This window comes from Propithecus coquereli, unplaced genomic scaffold (assembly GCF_000956105.1).
Source record: "Propithecus coquereli isolate 6110/MARCELLA unplaced genomic scaffold, Pcoq_1.0 Scaffold581, whole genome shotgun sequence".
Lineage (NCBI taxonomy): Eukaryota > Metazoa > Chordata > Mammalia > Primates > Indriidae > Propithecus > Propithecus coquereli.
The window spans coordinates 284,281-301,355 of record NW_012151741.1 but is presented as its reverse complement, the minus strand read 5'-3'; the positions used below and the strand labels follow the sequence as shown (position 1 = coordinate 301,355).

Genomic DNA, 17,075 nt, shown 5'->3' with positions numbered 1-17,075 from the left:
GACACTCTTGAAATTCTGCAGAGATGCCACCTGAATGGTCTTACTGTGCTCCTACTCCCGGATTACATGTAGCTGCTTCATTGTATATCAAAGCTGAACTTCAGTGTAACTAAGCTATTCTACGTCTGTTTGTATACCCAGTAGAAATTGTGTACATACGTGCACCAAAAAACAGCAGTACTCATAGTAACCAAGAAATGGAAATAGCCCAAATATCCATTTAGTAGAAGGAATAGTAAATTCTAGTACATGTATCCAGCTAAATACAGCAAATGAGAATGAGGTAACCAAAACTGCACATAGCAACATGGATGAATGTCCCGAGTATAATGACACGTGGAATAAGCCAGGTAATAAACAGTGCGTACCGAGAGTCCATCGAAATAAGAGTTCAGCATCAGAGAAAACCAGTTGTTAAATGATAGCAGGTACCCTCGGTGAGGAGGGGCCAGTGAAGGAGATATGAGGAGTTCCTGGGGTTCAGGTGATGTTCTGTCTTTATTTGAGTGCAGATGACAAGGGCGTTACCATCAAGTTGTAATCTTCTGATTTGTGCCCTTTTCCGTATAGACGTTGTACTTTAATAAAAAGTTTGCCTTAAATGAAAATCACCTGCCACTCCTGAGGCAGCCAGCAGCCAGGTGCAAGTGAGGATTTCAGCTCTGGGAAAATTCTGGCAGGAAGAGTTAGGGCCCCTTAGAACTTGATCGCCACTGGGTGAACGTCAAACTAGTTGGAGAACGCTGGGGCCAAGAAGAAACACAGCAAATCCTAGGAAAACACAGGCCTGATGGCATTTGGGCAACCCCAGGGTACCCCAGGGCTGAACGACCGTTGCGAGGCCCCCGGGAAGCAGAGGAGGATTGAACAGCCGGGCAGGGTGCTCCCTGCTGCTGGGGCAAGAAGAGCTGGAGGCTTCTCCCTGCACGGTGGTGGCGGGGTCGCACGCCGCCTGCCTCTGCTTTGCTGAGCACGGACGTGGGAGAGGAACACTTTGCATCTCCCACCTGCTCGGCTGCCCCTGCTGAGTCCACTTCAGCAAGGGAGCACGGGCTACAGCAAGCTGGCAGATTGCTGCTCTGCATTTAGGACGTGAAAACAAAGACGAAAGAGCAGAGTTCCTCTCTTAAGGCATTCACGAATGCTGGAGAGCAAATGTGTAATCGTGATCGACACTGTGATAAGTGATACATGAGATACCTATGTTAAGGGACGCATGTGTGTGCATGGTGGGCACAGCACTGTTGTACACCTTAGGGTGAGGCAGGCTGAAAGGAAGGCTTCGGGGTGGTAATTTAAGACTTGGCGGAAGAGTAGGTCTTTCCCAGGAGAAAAACTACACAGGGAAAGTATCTGTAAGGTCATAAAAGCATTAAAAAAGCATTTTAATAATGCCTGCTGGCTAAATCATGGTTAAAGAGTCTTAAGTCTGAGAGATTTAATGCAAGGTCCAAAATATACTTTAATATGCTGTAGAAACAAAAGTAAGAGAATTAAACAGAACGGATCTAATAGTAACCATTTGCTGTAATGCCGAGCTAGTTTTTCTACCATTTCTCACGTTTTTGTCTTTCCTACCTTCCTGACCCTTGTTCATGCGCAATCTGCTTCTCATCCATCCCTCACGCTTTCTGGAGGGAATTCCAATCCCTTTCCTATCGATTGATCCGCATACCTCATTTCCTTTAAGATCTAATGTAAGATAGATATTTTTCAAGATTTCCCTGATTAATTTCAGACCTAAATACACTCTTTCTTGCTTTCTAATTCTTTAAAACTTCTACTATTTTATCTTTAATGCACTTTTATTCTTCAATTTTTTTAAAGAATATTTCTTATAATGTTCTATGTTCCTACCTAGATAACAAATACCCTCAGGACGAAAATCATGCCTTACCACCCCAGCCTGTAGTTCGTACTGTCTTTGAAAAATGGAACAAATCATAACTGGATCTCTGAGAAATTTGGGGAGAATAAGTGATTCTTCAATTCTCTATGGTGTTAAGGTGTTCAGAACACTGCTTTTCCTGCTATTCTGTGTGTGTGTATGTGTGTAAATAAAATGCTTTTCAGCTTGAGCATTTTGTGCTTTGTGATCCTTCCCATTAAAAAGCATAAAAATGTTGTAGAATTTTTGGGTTTTTTCTAATTCTGTTAAAAACTTTAATGTGTGCTAGGCAGGTAGTTCACCAATAATGGGAATCTAGATGATATACAAGTATTTTCAAAATTTATTAGGAAAATGTTTGTAATTCTTTGAAAGGCTGAGTGTTCAGTTATGCATGTTTTTGTACTTATGAAGTTTTTCTTTAAAATGAGTTCCCTCCAGGCAAATAATACAAGTAGGTCTCACTTAATGCTGTTAACCTAGCAAATTGCTGCTTGGTTAATTTTATTTTTAAAAAAATGTCCATTAAAAATTAGATGTATGTATTTCCATTGGGAAGAACTTAGCGTAAACACAATAGGGTATCAAATTTAGCATGAAGAACATATTTCAAAGTAATACTTTCAGAAGTCTAGGGTAAGTTGTTTCAAAAGAAGGGAGGAAGAGAAAAGCAGCCATGCCATTTGCCTAAGAGCAAAAAAGTGACAAACGTAGACAGGCAACCTCTGCGACCGCAGTGACACAACACAAACTGTCTTTCGTACAGAGGCATCGTGAAGGTGCAAGAAATACAAGAAAGGGCTCAAAGAGACAGGGAAGGAACGTTTATTGAGAACCTACTGTGTGCTGCCCACTGGGTGGGCATTTTATAGCTAAATATGCACCAAATACGTCTGCTGTTTTTTAGAAGATCAACCAGTGTCTCTGACGTAAAGATTTTTGTTCTTTGTGTTTTTTTTTTTTTTTTTCCCTTGACACACACTGATCTGGAAAGGTCACCTACTCACCTTCTGTCTAAGTAGAACAGAAGGTTGGAAACACGTTGGTCCACTTCTGATCCTGGGGACCACACGGGCATGTTTCCACTTGGAGACTCCGGGCCGTCCTCTCCGGTTTGCAAGAAACACCCATGTGCGTCAGTTAGATGTTTTATTTACTGAATTGACCTGGGGCAACTGGGAAGTAGAGGACCCATGGCTGTCTCCTCCTTTTTTCATGGATATCTCCTCTTTTACAGAACACACACACACACAAATGTGTGCACACTCATGAAGACTGTTTTCAGTTTCACATCTATTTTTGCCAAATAACAATCTTTTTTACAATCACTATCTCTGTAACTATATGTCATCTTGGTAGTATTTTTTTCCCGTTCATTGGGGAATTTGTGCAAAATGTATAGCATAGAATCTGTTCATCTTCACTTTTATAATAATTTTATTTTAGTGGCATATACTACTCAAGTATTTTCCCATAGTGCTATTTTTATAATTGAGGAATATTTCCTATGATGTATGTAGTTTAGGTTCTAATGAGTATTTGCAGTTCATTTATAATTATTGGTTGGCTATTCCTTACATTTATCTCATTAAAAATTCTTAGAGCAGAGACTGTAATAATAACTTAAGAGTTTTCCAAGTTTAATTTGTAATTTGAATTTCATTTATAATGAAGTTCTTTGAGTTTGAGACTTTCTTAAAAGGCAAACAAAGTAATTGTATACTGGATTTTTTATTAAGTCGAGATAAATAAGTCTTAAGACACAGTACTGCTGATTGTATTTAAACTACACATTTTAAAACTTTGTGAAGATCCATAATTTTGTTTAGATTTTGAATGATACAGTCAGCTTCATTGCACCCATGATGTTAGGTAAATTGATAACTGAATTCCTGAGTATACTTCTCTTCCATCTGCTAACTCATTCCTAGCGTGACACACCCCACGTGCACACACAGATACGGATGGTGGGATACTTCTGAAAATTGAAGTGTGTATTTTAGATTCATTCTCATGTTATATTAATGCTTCTGTTGACTTTGTGTTTAAATGTGGACTTGTAAAAATTGATTTTCTCTGAGAGTGGACACTTGTCTAGTGTTGTTATATAATGGCCTGTGTGTGTGTGTGTGTGTTTGTGTGTGTGTGTGTGTGTGTTTTTCCAATTCACACACCTCGACCGCTTTCTGATTGTGTGAAAAGTGCAACTGTAGGTGCTTTCTCTGCCACAGGGAAAAACTTGACAGCCAGGTGGCTTGTTTCATGAGTGATGAATCTGTGATTATACTTGATCAAACCACATAGATCTGGATGCTAGAGATAAATGTACTACTACTGCTGATAATTTCATAATAGATGCTTCTCTTTTCTTTTTGTCTCTGACAGTTACCCGGCTGTCTGTGAATTCTTACAGCACAATAACTTGTTATCTATTCTCCGAGCCCACGAAGCCCAAGACGCAGGGTGAGCGGTTTGGGGGGTTTTTTGGAACCCTTGCTTTCCCCTTTGTCAGAACGGCCTCACTTTGCTCCACCTCTGCGGGGTCCCTTTGTCCAGACTCATTCCCACAAGGAACTAGACGTTAAAATTGTCTTCTGATGGGTGACATGGGCATGGCAGAGTCCTGGGGAATGGGTGCGTCCATCGTGGACTTGAACGGGTCCATTTTCAGCTTATTTTCTTAAACATTGCCCGGGCACCGCCTTTTAGTTCTCTCGGTTCCTGCCTTTCCCACCGCCCTGAGAGTGAGCAAATTACCAGCTACTTCTCGGTCTTGACTGCGAATGAGACTGAAAGTTACACTTAAACGTTTAGCAGACACCACACATTGTTCTCGTTTTAAAGAATGCCATTCCTGATCGCTTTGAAGGTTTAAAGGAAAAAAATGGGGACGTTTAAAAAAGGGGGCAATGCTATGTTCTGACTGCCACATGGTTGCATAAAATGGATTTTGTGTTGTCTGGTAAATTTTTGAGTTGTAGACCTATTTTAAGTGTTTAGAAAACTAAGAAACATCACATATTCACTTTTAATGGTCTATTAAATGTGCATTAGGGAGAGATCAGCATAATTAATTGTAAGATGGGAGGTCCGATACCCATTCCCAGTAGGCTCCGCTGATAGATACCGTTTGCCTTTAAATGATTAAACTCATCCCTTCACACTCTGGGTTTTTTGAAAAGTAGAAATACTTTCTTTTTTAACCTGTGAGCTGAAATTGGAAATATAGACGCCTGTATTCTGAAGGGGGCCATGTCTGTGATGCCCCTGAATCAAGGCAGATACTAAGCTACTTTCAAAATTAGCTGTTTTCAAGCAAGCAGTCAACAGCTATGCACTGATCCAATATCATGTATTCAGTGTGTAGCAGCTGATGTTCGAAGTAACCTGTTTATATACCCAACCAGTTGGGTCTTCAGATAATTTTTCTCCCTTTTCAGGACTGTTGTGTCACCTGCTATTTTAGCTATTGCAGGAGGCTGGCTGCCCATTGGGGCAGATTTATCTTATCTGCACTCCATACCTGACATCATTGGCTCACTTGAAAATATGTTAAGTGCATCAATTACTATCTAGTATTTTTGTTTGAAATAAGCAGTGGGAATATCGAGATCATATCATCCTTTTTCTTTGTTTTTGTTTGTCATAAAGTAGGCATAGCTGGCCTCGGTCTGTGAAGTAAGGATATAGGATTAAGAGTGTTACTGTCTTTCACACTGACTTTTATTTCCCCAACAAAGCGTGGTCCCATAATCAGAATACATATTTCTAGAACATTCCAAAAGGTTTTTAAGGGTGAATTTTCTTTTGGGTAATGTAGCATGTCTGAGTAGTTACAGAAAGAGAGGAATCAAAGTATTTTTAAAATTACGCATTTTAAGGTGGCTATGGATTTATCTGTCGAAAGGTATTTTTTGAGCTACCTTTCGAACCCAGCTACATTAGGAATGGTTAGTCTACCTGAAATAGGTGACATAGAACACTGAAGAAATGATAAAATTCTGTTGTTTTACAGGGGTGTTTCTAAAGTGATATTCCTTAAATCTGTTATATAAGCAGTCAGGAGATACATTTGCACTCTGGCGGAAAAGACCCAGGGTTTCCTATACTTTTTGATTGTGTGAGAACTAAAGTGTTGTGTTGTAAATCAGTTTTGTTTTAGTAGATGAAAAGTAACTGGATTGTTGGTTTATTTTCAAAGTTCTTGTTAATATTTTATTTTGCTCTTGATTGATTAAATATTACTCTGCTGAGACAATAGTCATTGACCTGTAGACACAAGCAGAGATTGGTAATAAATAAAATTCTAAAATAGAGACAGTCTCAATTTGTAAAATTCGTAGATTTAAGGAAATATTCTTTTACAAGAAAATCATTTAGTCCAGGCTAAATGCCAATATATAACCTTTACAGAATTATTGTAGATTTATAGAATAATTGGCATGGTTATTAGTGGTAAGTCTTCATATATTGCTCTGCTTATTGGGTGTTTTTATATCGAAAGTATTGGCTGGAAAATATGGTTGGTACAAAGTATCTGTGCAGAATTAGCCCCTGTCCTCTCTGTTGAACACATGGATATGAATTACAATTTTCCGCTGGATTCCCCTCTCCCATGGGGTTTGCTAACTTCAAAAATACCTATTTGGAAATTGCATATCCGATCGTATACTTTCATGGCACTCTGAAAAAGACTGATGTCTGTGTGTAGCAGACTTTAGAATTTTTTATTTACTGTTATGTCATTGGCCCTCTTTGAATGATAGAACTTAGCTCATTTAATTTTCTAAGTCTATAGTTTGATTTTTTTTTTCCATAGTGGCCTGGTTTTGACTTGTGTTTGTTGTTTCCAGGTATCGCATGTACAGGAAAAGCCAAACAACAGGCTTCCCTTCTCTAATTACAATTTTTTCGGCACCAAATTACTTAGATGTGTACAATAACAAAGGTAAATGTTTTTAATCCTTCATGCGGTTTTATATAATATGTATACTTAAGGCGTTGTATTTTGGTTTGATCTTAAGTATTCTTAACCATTCTACGTTTCTCTTACTTTTTCAGTTATTGTTTGATGCGCATTTTGTGTTCGCTCTCTGAGATACAGAGTCAGTTGGTCAGAAGTTGGACCCAGACACTGTGATTTTTCAAATGTTTTCTAGGACATTTTAATATATAGTGGGGTTGGCAGCTGCTGCTGTGGTAGATAGACTTTAAAAGAAATAATAATTGGAAGTAATCCAGAACCATGCTTCTTAAAATGGATGTTGATTTAAATAAGAATAGTGTGATTGTGCATGAAAGGAACAAGAAAATAAGCAAAAAAAAAAAGGCGTAGCTTGACGTTCAAATTCAAATTGCGTTTATTGAGCACCTATCCTGAATCGGCTCCTGGGCCAGACAAGTACCTGTTCATTTCCTAAAAAAAAAAAAAAAAACTAAAGTAAATTTCAAGGTAAATATTATTGCCACTTCGCCCCCTCCTCTTTTAATATGCTGTGGTTAATTGCTGTGCCCAAGGTCACTCAACTAGGAAGTAATGACCCGATATCAATGGCACTTCTGGTCCCGTGTCCTGCGCTTTCTGTCTGAAACTCCATCCCTGCGCGTCTGAAAGAAACAAACAAAAAAAAAAAGACACCAAGAAGGTGTCTATAGGGACACTTACTTACTATAGGGAAAAAAGGAAGCGCAAAGGATGCATTATTACTTTCTTTCATAAAGTTAATCTCTTTATTTGGAAATAGTTAATGTGAAGTGTTTATAGGTGTCAGAATGGGTCATAAACGGTGAAAAAGCCATTAACTCTAGGCAGCACGGGTCTGGATGTCATACACAGGCCACGTGGCTTTCTGAGACGAAGAGGAAAGGAGACGTAAAGAGAAAAGGCGAGCAGATGAAACACACAAGGTCAGATACAGCCCAGGAGGGTCAGAAGAAGGCGGGCTAGTGTCTGCCTTGTGAGCACGCCCGGAATGAGAGCCATGGCCTGCATACACGAGTCGTGATCTGTGTCTTACTGGCCCGGGCCTGGAGTCCAGGATGCCTGATACGGCCCTTGGCCACCTTTGTTCCCAAGCACCTATTCGGTGTCCTCAGTCCTTCTCAGCTTTCTGCCTTTGTTTCCCTCATGCATCCCATTTTCCCAGCTCCTCCTGCTCAGAGCTGGTCCCTGCCCCCCACACTTTCTGCAGCTTTCGGGGATCCTGCTCCACGAGGCAAACCACAGCTCTGCCACACATCCTGTCCTGTCACTCACTGTGTCCTAGAGGTGGAGCACGTGACTCTCCGGCCCCCTCCCGTGCAGTCCAGAGAGTGGCGTGTGCTGTAGCCACACGACCGCGCGTTTTGACAGTGGTGGCTTCTCCCCTGCCGTGGAGCACGGCTGCCAGTGGGTACGGTGCAGTTTCCGTCACAACCCTGGGGTGGCGGTGGGAAGGGGCAGGGGACAGTCTCTAGAAAAAGAGGTGCTGCCCTCAGTAGTCTGTGGCAAGGAGAATGCAAAGTAAGATAAAACACACGATCTACACGCCACGTTCTTATAAGGCAGTTGACAAAGTAAGACATCGGGGTCATTTAACAAAAATATAAGACCCAGCGTGATTAATTATAAACTAAGAGAGCCAAACACTAAATATCTTTGGCAAGGGGTAATTTTCTGGAATGGTCAGAGAAGGCCTGCAGATAAAATAGGATCTGGATATTAAAGAATGGTTAATGTTTGATTAGAAAGAGGGAAGAAAATAAAGTCAAGGCCAGTGATTTTTTTTTTTTTCAAGCAGCAAATACTTCTTGTATGAAACCGATAAAAGCTGATTCCTTTGATTGGATGAGGACTCTCGATCTTGCAGCTGAGAAGTCACTTAGGTACCTGCAAGGCGTCAGTAGGTTCTACTGTATATCCCACCACCATTCTGTAATTTACCAAAAATATGTAAAATTTGAACACAGGCTTTTATTGTATGGCATTAAAAAATTTTTTCTATTAAACCTAAGAAAGGAAATGTCAAAGAAAGTCATTTTCTTGCCAGAGACTGATTGCTGAGTATAGCAAGTATAGGACTTACTATACTTACTCGTTTTCTAATAATTAAAGAAAAAACCAAAACAAACAAAAAAAAAATGAAGAAAATTGAGATTTTACTCCATGAAAACAGATTTGGACTCTTTTTATACATTATAATTCCAGGTAATGCAGTTTTGCTTGGGACCGATAGCTATTTCTCATACGAGATGTGTGTTGCTTGTTTTTGTATAGTTCTCATTTAACAAGGTTGAAACTTTAAAAAAACACACACACCAGTAGCACTATCTTTGATATTTTGTAGTTCTTTTACCACCTTCCCTTGCCTTTGGGGTAGATCACAATCTCTCAGGAAGGAGATAGAAGCATTTCATTTTGGGAACCTTTTCATAAAAGAAAAAATTCTCCTTAGAGAAAAAGACGAACTGATAGGGAGAGAAAAGATGTATTCTTCAGTTTGAGCATAATTTCAAAAGGATTTTGTGTAAAATTTCTGAAGCAGTTTTAAAGCTATTGTGCTAATGGCGTATGTATTACGTGGGAGTCAGTTGTTCACTGCGAAAGTGAGGATTACTGCATTTGAATGAAATTAATGTTAACTAGAATTTTATAAAGCTGTTCGATAAAATTGGGTTGCAAGCACCTTCAGACTACAGTCAGTGGAAGAACAGCTCTGAAGATTCTGTGAGTTAACCATTTGATTCTTAGATGATCATAAAGGACTCTGGAATTATAACCAATAGGTAAAGTATGACTTGATTCTTAAGGCTCCATAGATGATGACAGCAGTCATACTCTCTTGCAAAATGAAAGAATGAGAAAAATGGGTTTATTCTGCCATCTTAAAACCAGTAATAGCTGTGATCAGATTCAGATCTAACTGCCCAGTAGTTCCGATGAGTGGCTCGTGCTTGTCTGCAGTCAGTAAGCAGCATTTACAAAGTCACGAGGACTGAGCGTCCCATCCCTCGGTGTAGCCCACAGGAACGCATGCAGATCCATCCTTTCCAGCCCGTGCTAGCTAGCATGTCTTCCTTCCTCCCTTCCTGCTTCTGTTTCCTCACTGACAGCTGCCGCAGCGAGATGCAAGAGCAAAAAATGTTGGCTTGACTCACAGCTCTGCCGTTAAACAACTAGCTCATTGAAATTTATTGGATGTGCGGTGCCATCTCTATAAAATGAGAAAAAAAAATGTTCTTTTGTGAATAATGCATAAAATTGCTTTGAAACAAAATGTTGTGCAATAGTAAGATATGATCATTGAATATTTTATCTTGTTACTGCTCTGCCACATGTTAGCACAGGGCTTCACGGAGGCTGGCAGGACCTGCCCCTCTTCCTTAGTTTCTTATTTATAATTCTGCTATATGACTCAGGCTGCCATTGTGACCTCTCTCTCTGCTTCTCTCTGGGAGAACCCTTTGCTTTAGCCAAATCGTGCTACTCATTTCCCTGAACAGCTTTTGGCTTTCTGTTTCTCTGTGTCTTTTCCCACATGCTTTTCATCTAAAAAACTTGTCTTGCTCTTCCTGCCTTTCTAAACAGACCAGACCCACTCCAGCCTGTGTTTCCATGAAGACTTCTGTTGTAGGTCCTTCTCCGAATGTCTGAAATGCCAATCATTTTCTCTTATATGTACCATTTACTTTTTTCTCTAATTAGCTTTTCCATGCATTCCTGTTACTTCCTAATGAGATTATAATTAGTTTGAAGCGTGAGGCTTTTTGATACACATTGTAAAGCCAAGTTGCATACCTCATACGTGATAAGCAGTCAATACATGCATTGATTGAAGCATTTTTTTCCTGAGACTTAATAGCAAGACAGTGCTGAAAAGTACCCTGTCAATATTGACTCACAGATCTGTATCTCACTTTAAATTACTGCCATAACCAGTGCTGATATGCCTTCCAAGTTGGAGTTAAACATTTGCAGAGCACTTTGCGCATTTGGATTGCTGAATTGTTTTTTTCCTGTAAATCTCTAGCTCTACAGGAAAAGCTATTTCCTATTTACTCAAATACACCAAACACTAGAAAAAATGCAGTAGTGACACATAGCTTCAATTTTTTACAATAATTGGCCACCTGTAAAAGTGAGTTGAACCCCAACCACTCACCAATGCAACAAACGTTTATTGATAACTTACTATATACCAAGCACCATGCTGGGTGTTGGGGATGTAAATTAAGCCAAACAGACATGGTCTTTGCCTGAGTGGGCTTAATAATCTGGCAGTATGTTAGGCATTAAATAAATAATTCTGCCAATGTTTATTTACGTATATTTGGAAAATACTACAAAGAAAAGAGTGGTAAGATACGAGAGTGAAAATTAGTCTGCGGGGACAAGTCTAACCAAAGGAATGACATTTGAGCAACCTTAAGAGTGAAACCTCTCAGGATTGAGAAATAGAGTAGCAGATGTGCATACTGGCTTGCATAACTCAGTTTGGCCAAAAATTGTAATAAACCTCTGGAAAAATGTGTTTTACACCTTGATGTGTGCACTTCAATCCATGTTCTTGCCAGAGACACACTTGTGCTGTAGAGAAATGCAGCGTAAGTTATAGGAGATTTCTGTGTGGCACCAGCTCTCTGCAGCTCATGTGGGTTGTTGGGTGGGTGTGGGATTGGATGGGTGGATGGGTAAATGATATGTATGGAGAGAAATATAAACATACATACCAGGGGTGTGTATTTCCCTTCCAGGAAATGTTAGTGACAGTAAAATTAAGGAAATTGATTAAATGAAACATATTTTGGATTTGAGAGGGAAATCTAATGGCGACCAAATTAATTTAGCGATCAAGACCGGAGATTAAAATGACAACCAATAAAAAAATCAGGCAGGGCATGGTGGCTCATGCCTGTAATCCTAGCACTCTGGGAGGCCAAGGCAGGAGGATCACTTGAGGTCAGTTCTAGACCAGCCTGAGCAAGAGTAGGACCCAGTCTCTACTAAAAACAAAAGATTTTCTGAGTGTGGTGGTGTGCACCTGTATTCCCAGCTACTTGGGGGGCTGAGGCAGGAGGATGACTTGAGCCCAGGAATTTGAGGTTACAGTGAGCTATGATGACACCACCACGACACTCTAGCCTGGGCGACAGAGCGAGACTGTGGGAGGGAGGGAGGGAGATAGGAAGGAAGATGATGATGTCTTGGACTTACAAACAAGGCAACTGATAGAATTGTTGATAAAAAGCATTATAGTCTTATCACAGCTCGACCTTTTCAATATCCTCACATACTTTCAAATCAAAAAATAGTCCTGGGCTTCATGAAGATACCATTTATAAATGAAAAGAGAATCTATGGCTTGGAAGGAGATAGCATTGTAAGAGAGGACACAATGAACAAGGCAAGCATTTTATTGGCAGTCATGATGTGAACATACAGGAGCAGATGCAACGTCTCAGAAGCTTGTCTTGTCCCCTGACTTCTAACAGGAGCCCTCGGTGACACCGTCTACACAGGGTGGTGTGTGGCCAGCCCTGAGAAGCTCGTTCCACACAGCAGCATGATTTTTTCCCACTAGGAGACAGTCGTACCATTCAGGAATATCTTTCACAAGCGTGTAGATGTCTGGTACCCTCTGTCTAAGGAGCCAGACTCAGAGCCAGTTGGATCAGATCCTGATCCTGGGTGCAGGAGGGAGATGCGAGGTCTCCAAAAGGAGAGCTTAATCGCTGCCCAGGCTTCCCTGAGTAGCAGCTCTGTCCCCTTCTCCCCAGCACATCAAAAGCTCACCCCGCTACAAAGTTGAGCCACATTTCACAGCAGAGGTTCATTTCTGTAGAGTCTGAGGCTTGTCTTAAGCAGGAACTTACCCTTTAGCATCGCCATAAACATTTTTAAAGCGTTTTTGTATCCTTACAAGCACAGGCATAAATGTGGTCATGTTACCTACCTTATAATCTTACTCTTTTTGATGGAAGGCTGGGGCGCAGGGGGACCGCATGCTTTCCCAGGGTTCACACGAGCTGTGCCACGTAGCCATCATCTCAAACCCAAAGACCCTCTAAATTGGTCTTGAGCAACTGTTTCCCCTGGATCTCTTACTTCAATACAGAAAATGTAAACAGAAACTCACGGTAGTATTTGGTTATTTGATATTTTCTAACAAATTGTAGGACAATGGGTCTGTTTGTTTTTGTTTTCTTGACTAAAGCAAAACAATAAGTAAGATACCCCCTCCAGAAAATTCATTACTTCATTTATTTGATAAAGATTCTTATTCTTTAACCCTGTAAGGATGGTAGAATTATATACAATAAAAAGATAATTTGTAATGATTATCAAACCTTGAAGAATTTTTGTCTGCTGAGAAATGGTATGGGATATAAGAATTTATGAAGGAACAAAGTAGAATCTATAAATAAAACCTCTTAGTACTAACTCCTTTTATTATCAATATGAAGTGATAGAGAAAATGTATATAAACATTTAAGGCTGAAGAGAACTTCAGGTTCAGAAGTTTTGATTGGTTTTCTGAGAGATCACTGCTCTGGGATGAATGGATAAAGTACAGAGAGATTTCAACACAGTGTCTTTTCTCACGGCTTATTGTATCCAGGACTCTTCAACATGTGTAATTCATCCAACTGTGATTATAATTTCACTTACCATTGTCATTAGCATTGTCACCTTGAGTGATAGAGCTTGATATATTTTCTTTAAAGTCTTAGGATCGTAATATATTCAGTAAATATAAATATTTCTTTTTTATTGTGATAGCACACTATAATGTGCTGTTTACTCTATTCTTATAAATAGCATATAATAATAATAAATAACATTTTCACCACTTACTATGTGCCAGATGCTGCTCAAAGAATTTCTGTGTATAAATCCATTAAATCTCCAGCAACTCTATGAATTACCTTATAATCTTGATTTTACTGATGAAGGACCAGGGCACAGGGGGGTTGCATACTTTCCCCAAGGTTCACACAAAGAGCACAGGGATCGAAACAGCAAACTGACCCCTGGATCAGGGCAGTGTTTGCACCAATCTGCCGTTCAACTTGTGGCTCCTATGTTTAGGTGACTAACTATGCTTCAATAAGAAAAGAAAAGCTTTTGAAATGAAGTCATTTGTTATCACTTTAAAATTACATGAGTATTATATATCCAAATATATGCATTATTAAAAGAATGCAGTGAAAGTACCTTTTACATTTTTCTGAAATAAATAATTCATTTCTCCTTTTAAAATTTATCCCCTTAAGCACTTATACTTTTGCTTTTGTTTATTGGGCTCTGCCGTGAGAGTATCATTGCTGCAGGCCATGTTCTAAATTGGTTAGTTTTAGTCCAGTAGTTACTTACAGTTAAACGTTTCAATAATGGAAGGGAGGGTAAAATAGAAAATAACCTATGAGGGGTTAATATTTAAAGCTTACTCTTCACATAATCTAAATATCTTTGCTCTAACAAACAACCTTCTTGATTTCTTGAAAATCACTACTCTGTAATTGTAAACTTAGTAAGTTACGTAATTGTGAAACTTCAACAAACTAAAATGCGGTGTGTAAGGTAATCCTTGCTTTTCACAAAGCTTTATGTGGGGAATTACAGGGTTTCAGATCACAGAGTTAAGGGAGTTTAAAGGAAGTTTACTGGGGTTTAAAGGCGGCGCCTCAATGCTGAACCCTCCACACGGATGTGTTGTACATGCTCTTTGGCAGCCCGCTGAACAGGGTCAATCTGGGATGCATCTTACAGCGTTGAATTCCTTATTTTCTGATAGCTCTGGTGGTTCTTTGATTCTTAGGCTGAAAAGTACTTCTGCAGAAATCTAATTCTGCATAAAGCATTTAACGGAGAAAAACAGTAACAATATAAGTAACGTGAAAGACTTGAATCGATGGATTGTCACTTGCGATTCATTATCTAGAAATTCTAGACCTGCAAGGGACTCTTCGACTTTACCCTAGCAGTGTCAGAAGGTCTTGCCGTGACATTGCTTCCATGGAAAACAATGTTGCTATCAAGTGCATGAACTTAGTATTAACATAGTGCCAAGGATATCTTGGAGATAACAACCTAGAACCATTGAGAGCTGCAGCTCAAAGATTGCTACAAAGTACAGGCTTGAAGGTGAAAAGGATATGGCTGCATACAGGTGACACCAGTTTCAGGGGACCTCCTACCAGGGGACATCACCCGTATGCATCTGGAGCTGATTAGTATCAGCTGCACCGAATGAGAGCGAGGCGTAGGCACGGTGTTTGCTGCGTCCATGCGTCTCCTCCAGTAGCTTGAAACTTAAGCTAAATCTCTTTCTCTGTGTTTAGTCTAGGTTTGCTTAAGCCTCATTTTAGCATCATTATAATATGGATTAAAACTTAAAGGAATGTGCCAGTTGAAACTGGTAAGGAACCCATAACTGCCAGTGATTCATTCCCATTAACAACAAACAATATTCAATAGAAGAAATTAAAATACTCTGTGTGAAGCTATAATGTTAGAAATTATTCACAGTGTCTGACTGGACTTAAGCAACTTCCAAGGATCAGTTTTGGGCCCTAAATTCTCTGGCTCCCAGTTTGTAGATGTGAAACATCGGTGGGAATTATAAAATGGCTTATTAAAATTAGATGACCTTGACACCCTGAGGAGTTTGAAACTGACTCACAATGCTTTACATTTCTCAGATGCCAAATATTTCATCTAGTTGCATATATTATCATGTCTGTTAATCATATGCATTATTTTATTTGATCTTTATACTTTGAAAATGAGAGGGGAGGTATTATTATTCCTATTTTACAAGTTTGGAAGGTAAAGCTCAAATAAGGAGAAATATTTGCCCAAGTTCACGCAGTTACTATGTGACAAAGCTAATATCATTTCCACTCATATCTGTTTTACACATTTTTACAATTTTAAAACGAAGATTTTAACTTCTGAGGTGACCCAATGCTGTCTTCCTAAATTCTTTCAGGGTTCCTTCAGACTTCTGTTCAAATGTTGTTAATTGTATTTTTAGTATTTGATGATTATATGTTTTATGTTTCTGAAAATTTCCTTTTCATTCTCATTTTGCAAGCCATCTTTCGTTTATTCCCCGCTTTCTTCCTTTTCTTCTTCCATTTTCTATGTCCGTTCCTTAGGTCTTTTCTTCAACCAATACAAGTGAGCAGCAGCCACATGCCAGATACGCCACGTAACACTATAAAAGAATGAAAAAGATCTGTGCCTTCTTCCTCCCTCCTATCATCTTCCTTCTACTTAACTTTACGCAAAATTCAGTATTTAAATAATAACCTGGTTCAGAATTTGCTAACATTATATTAAGAAGGAAAGCGCGCGCGCGCACACACACACACACACACACACACACAATCAGAAGATTGGCCCATATTGTTTCATAGAAACATCTAGTATAGTCTCCTTCCTCGTGTAGGTAAGAAAATGTTATGCACACTTTATCTAGAAACTTGTAATACAGTTAAGGAAGGTGTTGTAGGTACCACGAAGGATGCATGTACAAAGTGTAGAAGGTATGTGAAGGTTGAGAAGACATTTCCACCCAGGAAGAGGAGTAGAACAAGGGCTACATGTGGGCATAAAAGGATTGTATGTAGCAGGACACATATGTGTCCTTGATACGAACAAAGCCATTATCTCATAGCTTCAAGTAAATTACATATACCTACTGTTTATACCCATCACTAATAAAATATTTCAGGTTGCTTGAAGTTTAGTCATTACATGGAACCTACTGAGAATTTGCCTATGAATGACCCTGTATTAGGTACTGAATCAAACAATGTAAGCTTTAAATTTCTCATCATGAAGATTATCATTATGATCAAATTACCTAAAAATCGGAGACTTGAAATTCATCTTCATAAATGACTTAAAATATACTTTGTGCCTAAGCTCATGAGCTATAAAGTAAGTGAGTGACAAGTGTAATCCTTGCTTAACAAATACAGAATCCATTATGAATTAGGAAATTTCCCTTTACCTAAATGATTATTAATAATAATAAAAGGAATCTTTTTAAAACAGGATCCATCAAGCAAGAATAGGACATTGAGTGGGGAAAAAAGGAGACAGGAGTTAGAAGTCCGATTTAGATATGGAAAGAGTTGTAAATACTGTGTTTGTACATGCTATAATACATACTACAGAAAAATATGGATATATGTGAAT

General features: G+C 39.2%; 1 protein-coding gene across 1 annotated transcript in view; it reads left to right on the top strand.

Moving 5' to 3' along the window:
- PPP3CA (protein phosphatase 3, catalytic subunit, alpha isozyme) overlaps positions 1–17,075 on the top strand; it is a 334,145-nt gene that overhangs the window by 273,547 nt on the left and 43,523 nt on the right. Inside the window, exons 7-8 of the mRNA XM_012658351.1 lie at positions 4,274–4,351; positions 6,742–6,836. Of these exons, the coding sequence (XP_012513805.1) occupies positions 4,274–4,351; positions 6,742–6,836 (173 nt within the window). The remainder of the gene's footprint in view (positions 1–4,273; positions 4,352–6,741; positions 6,837–17,075) is intronic.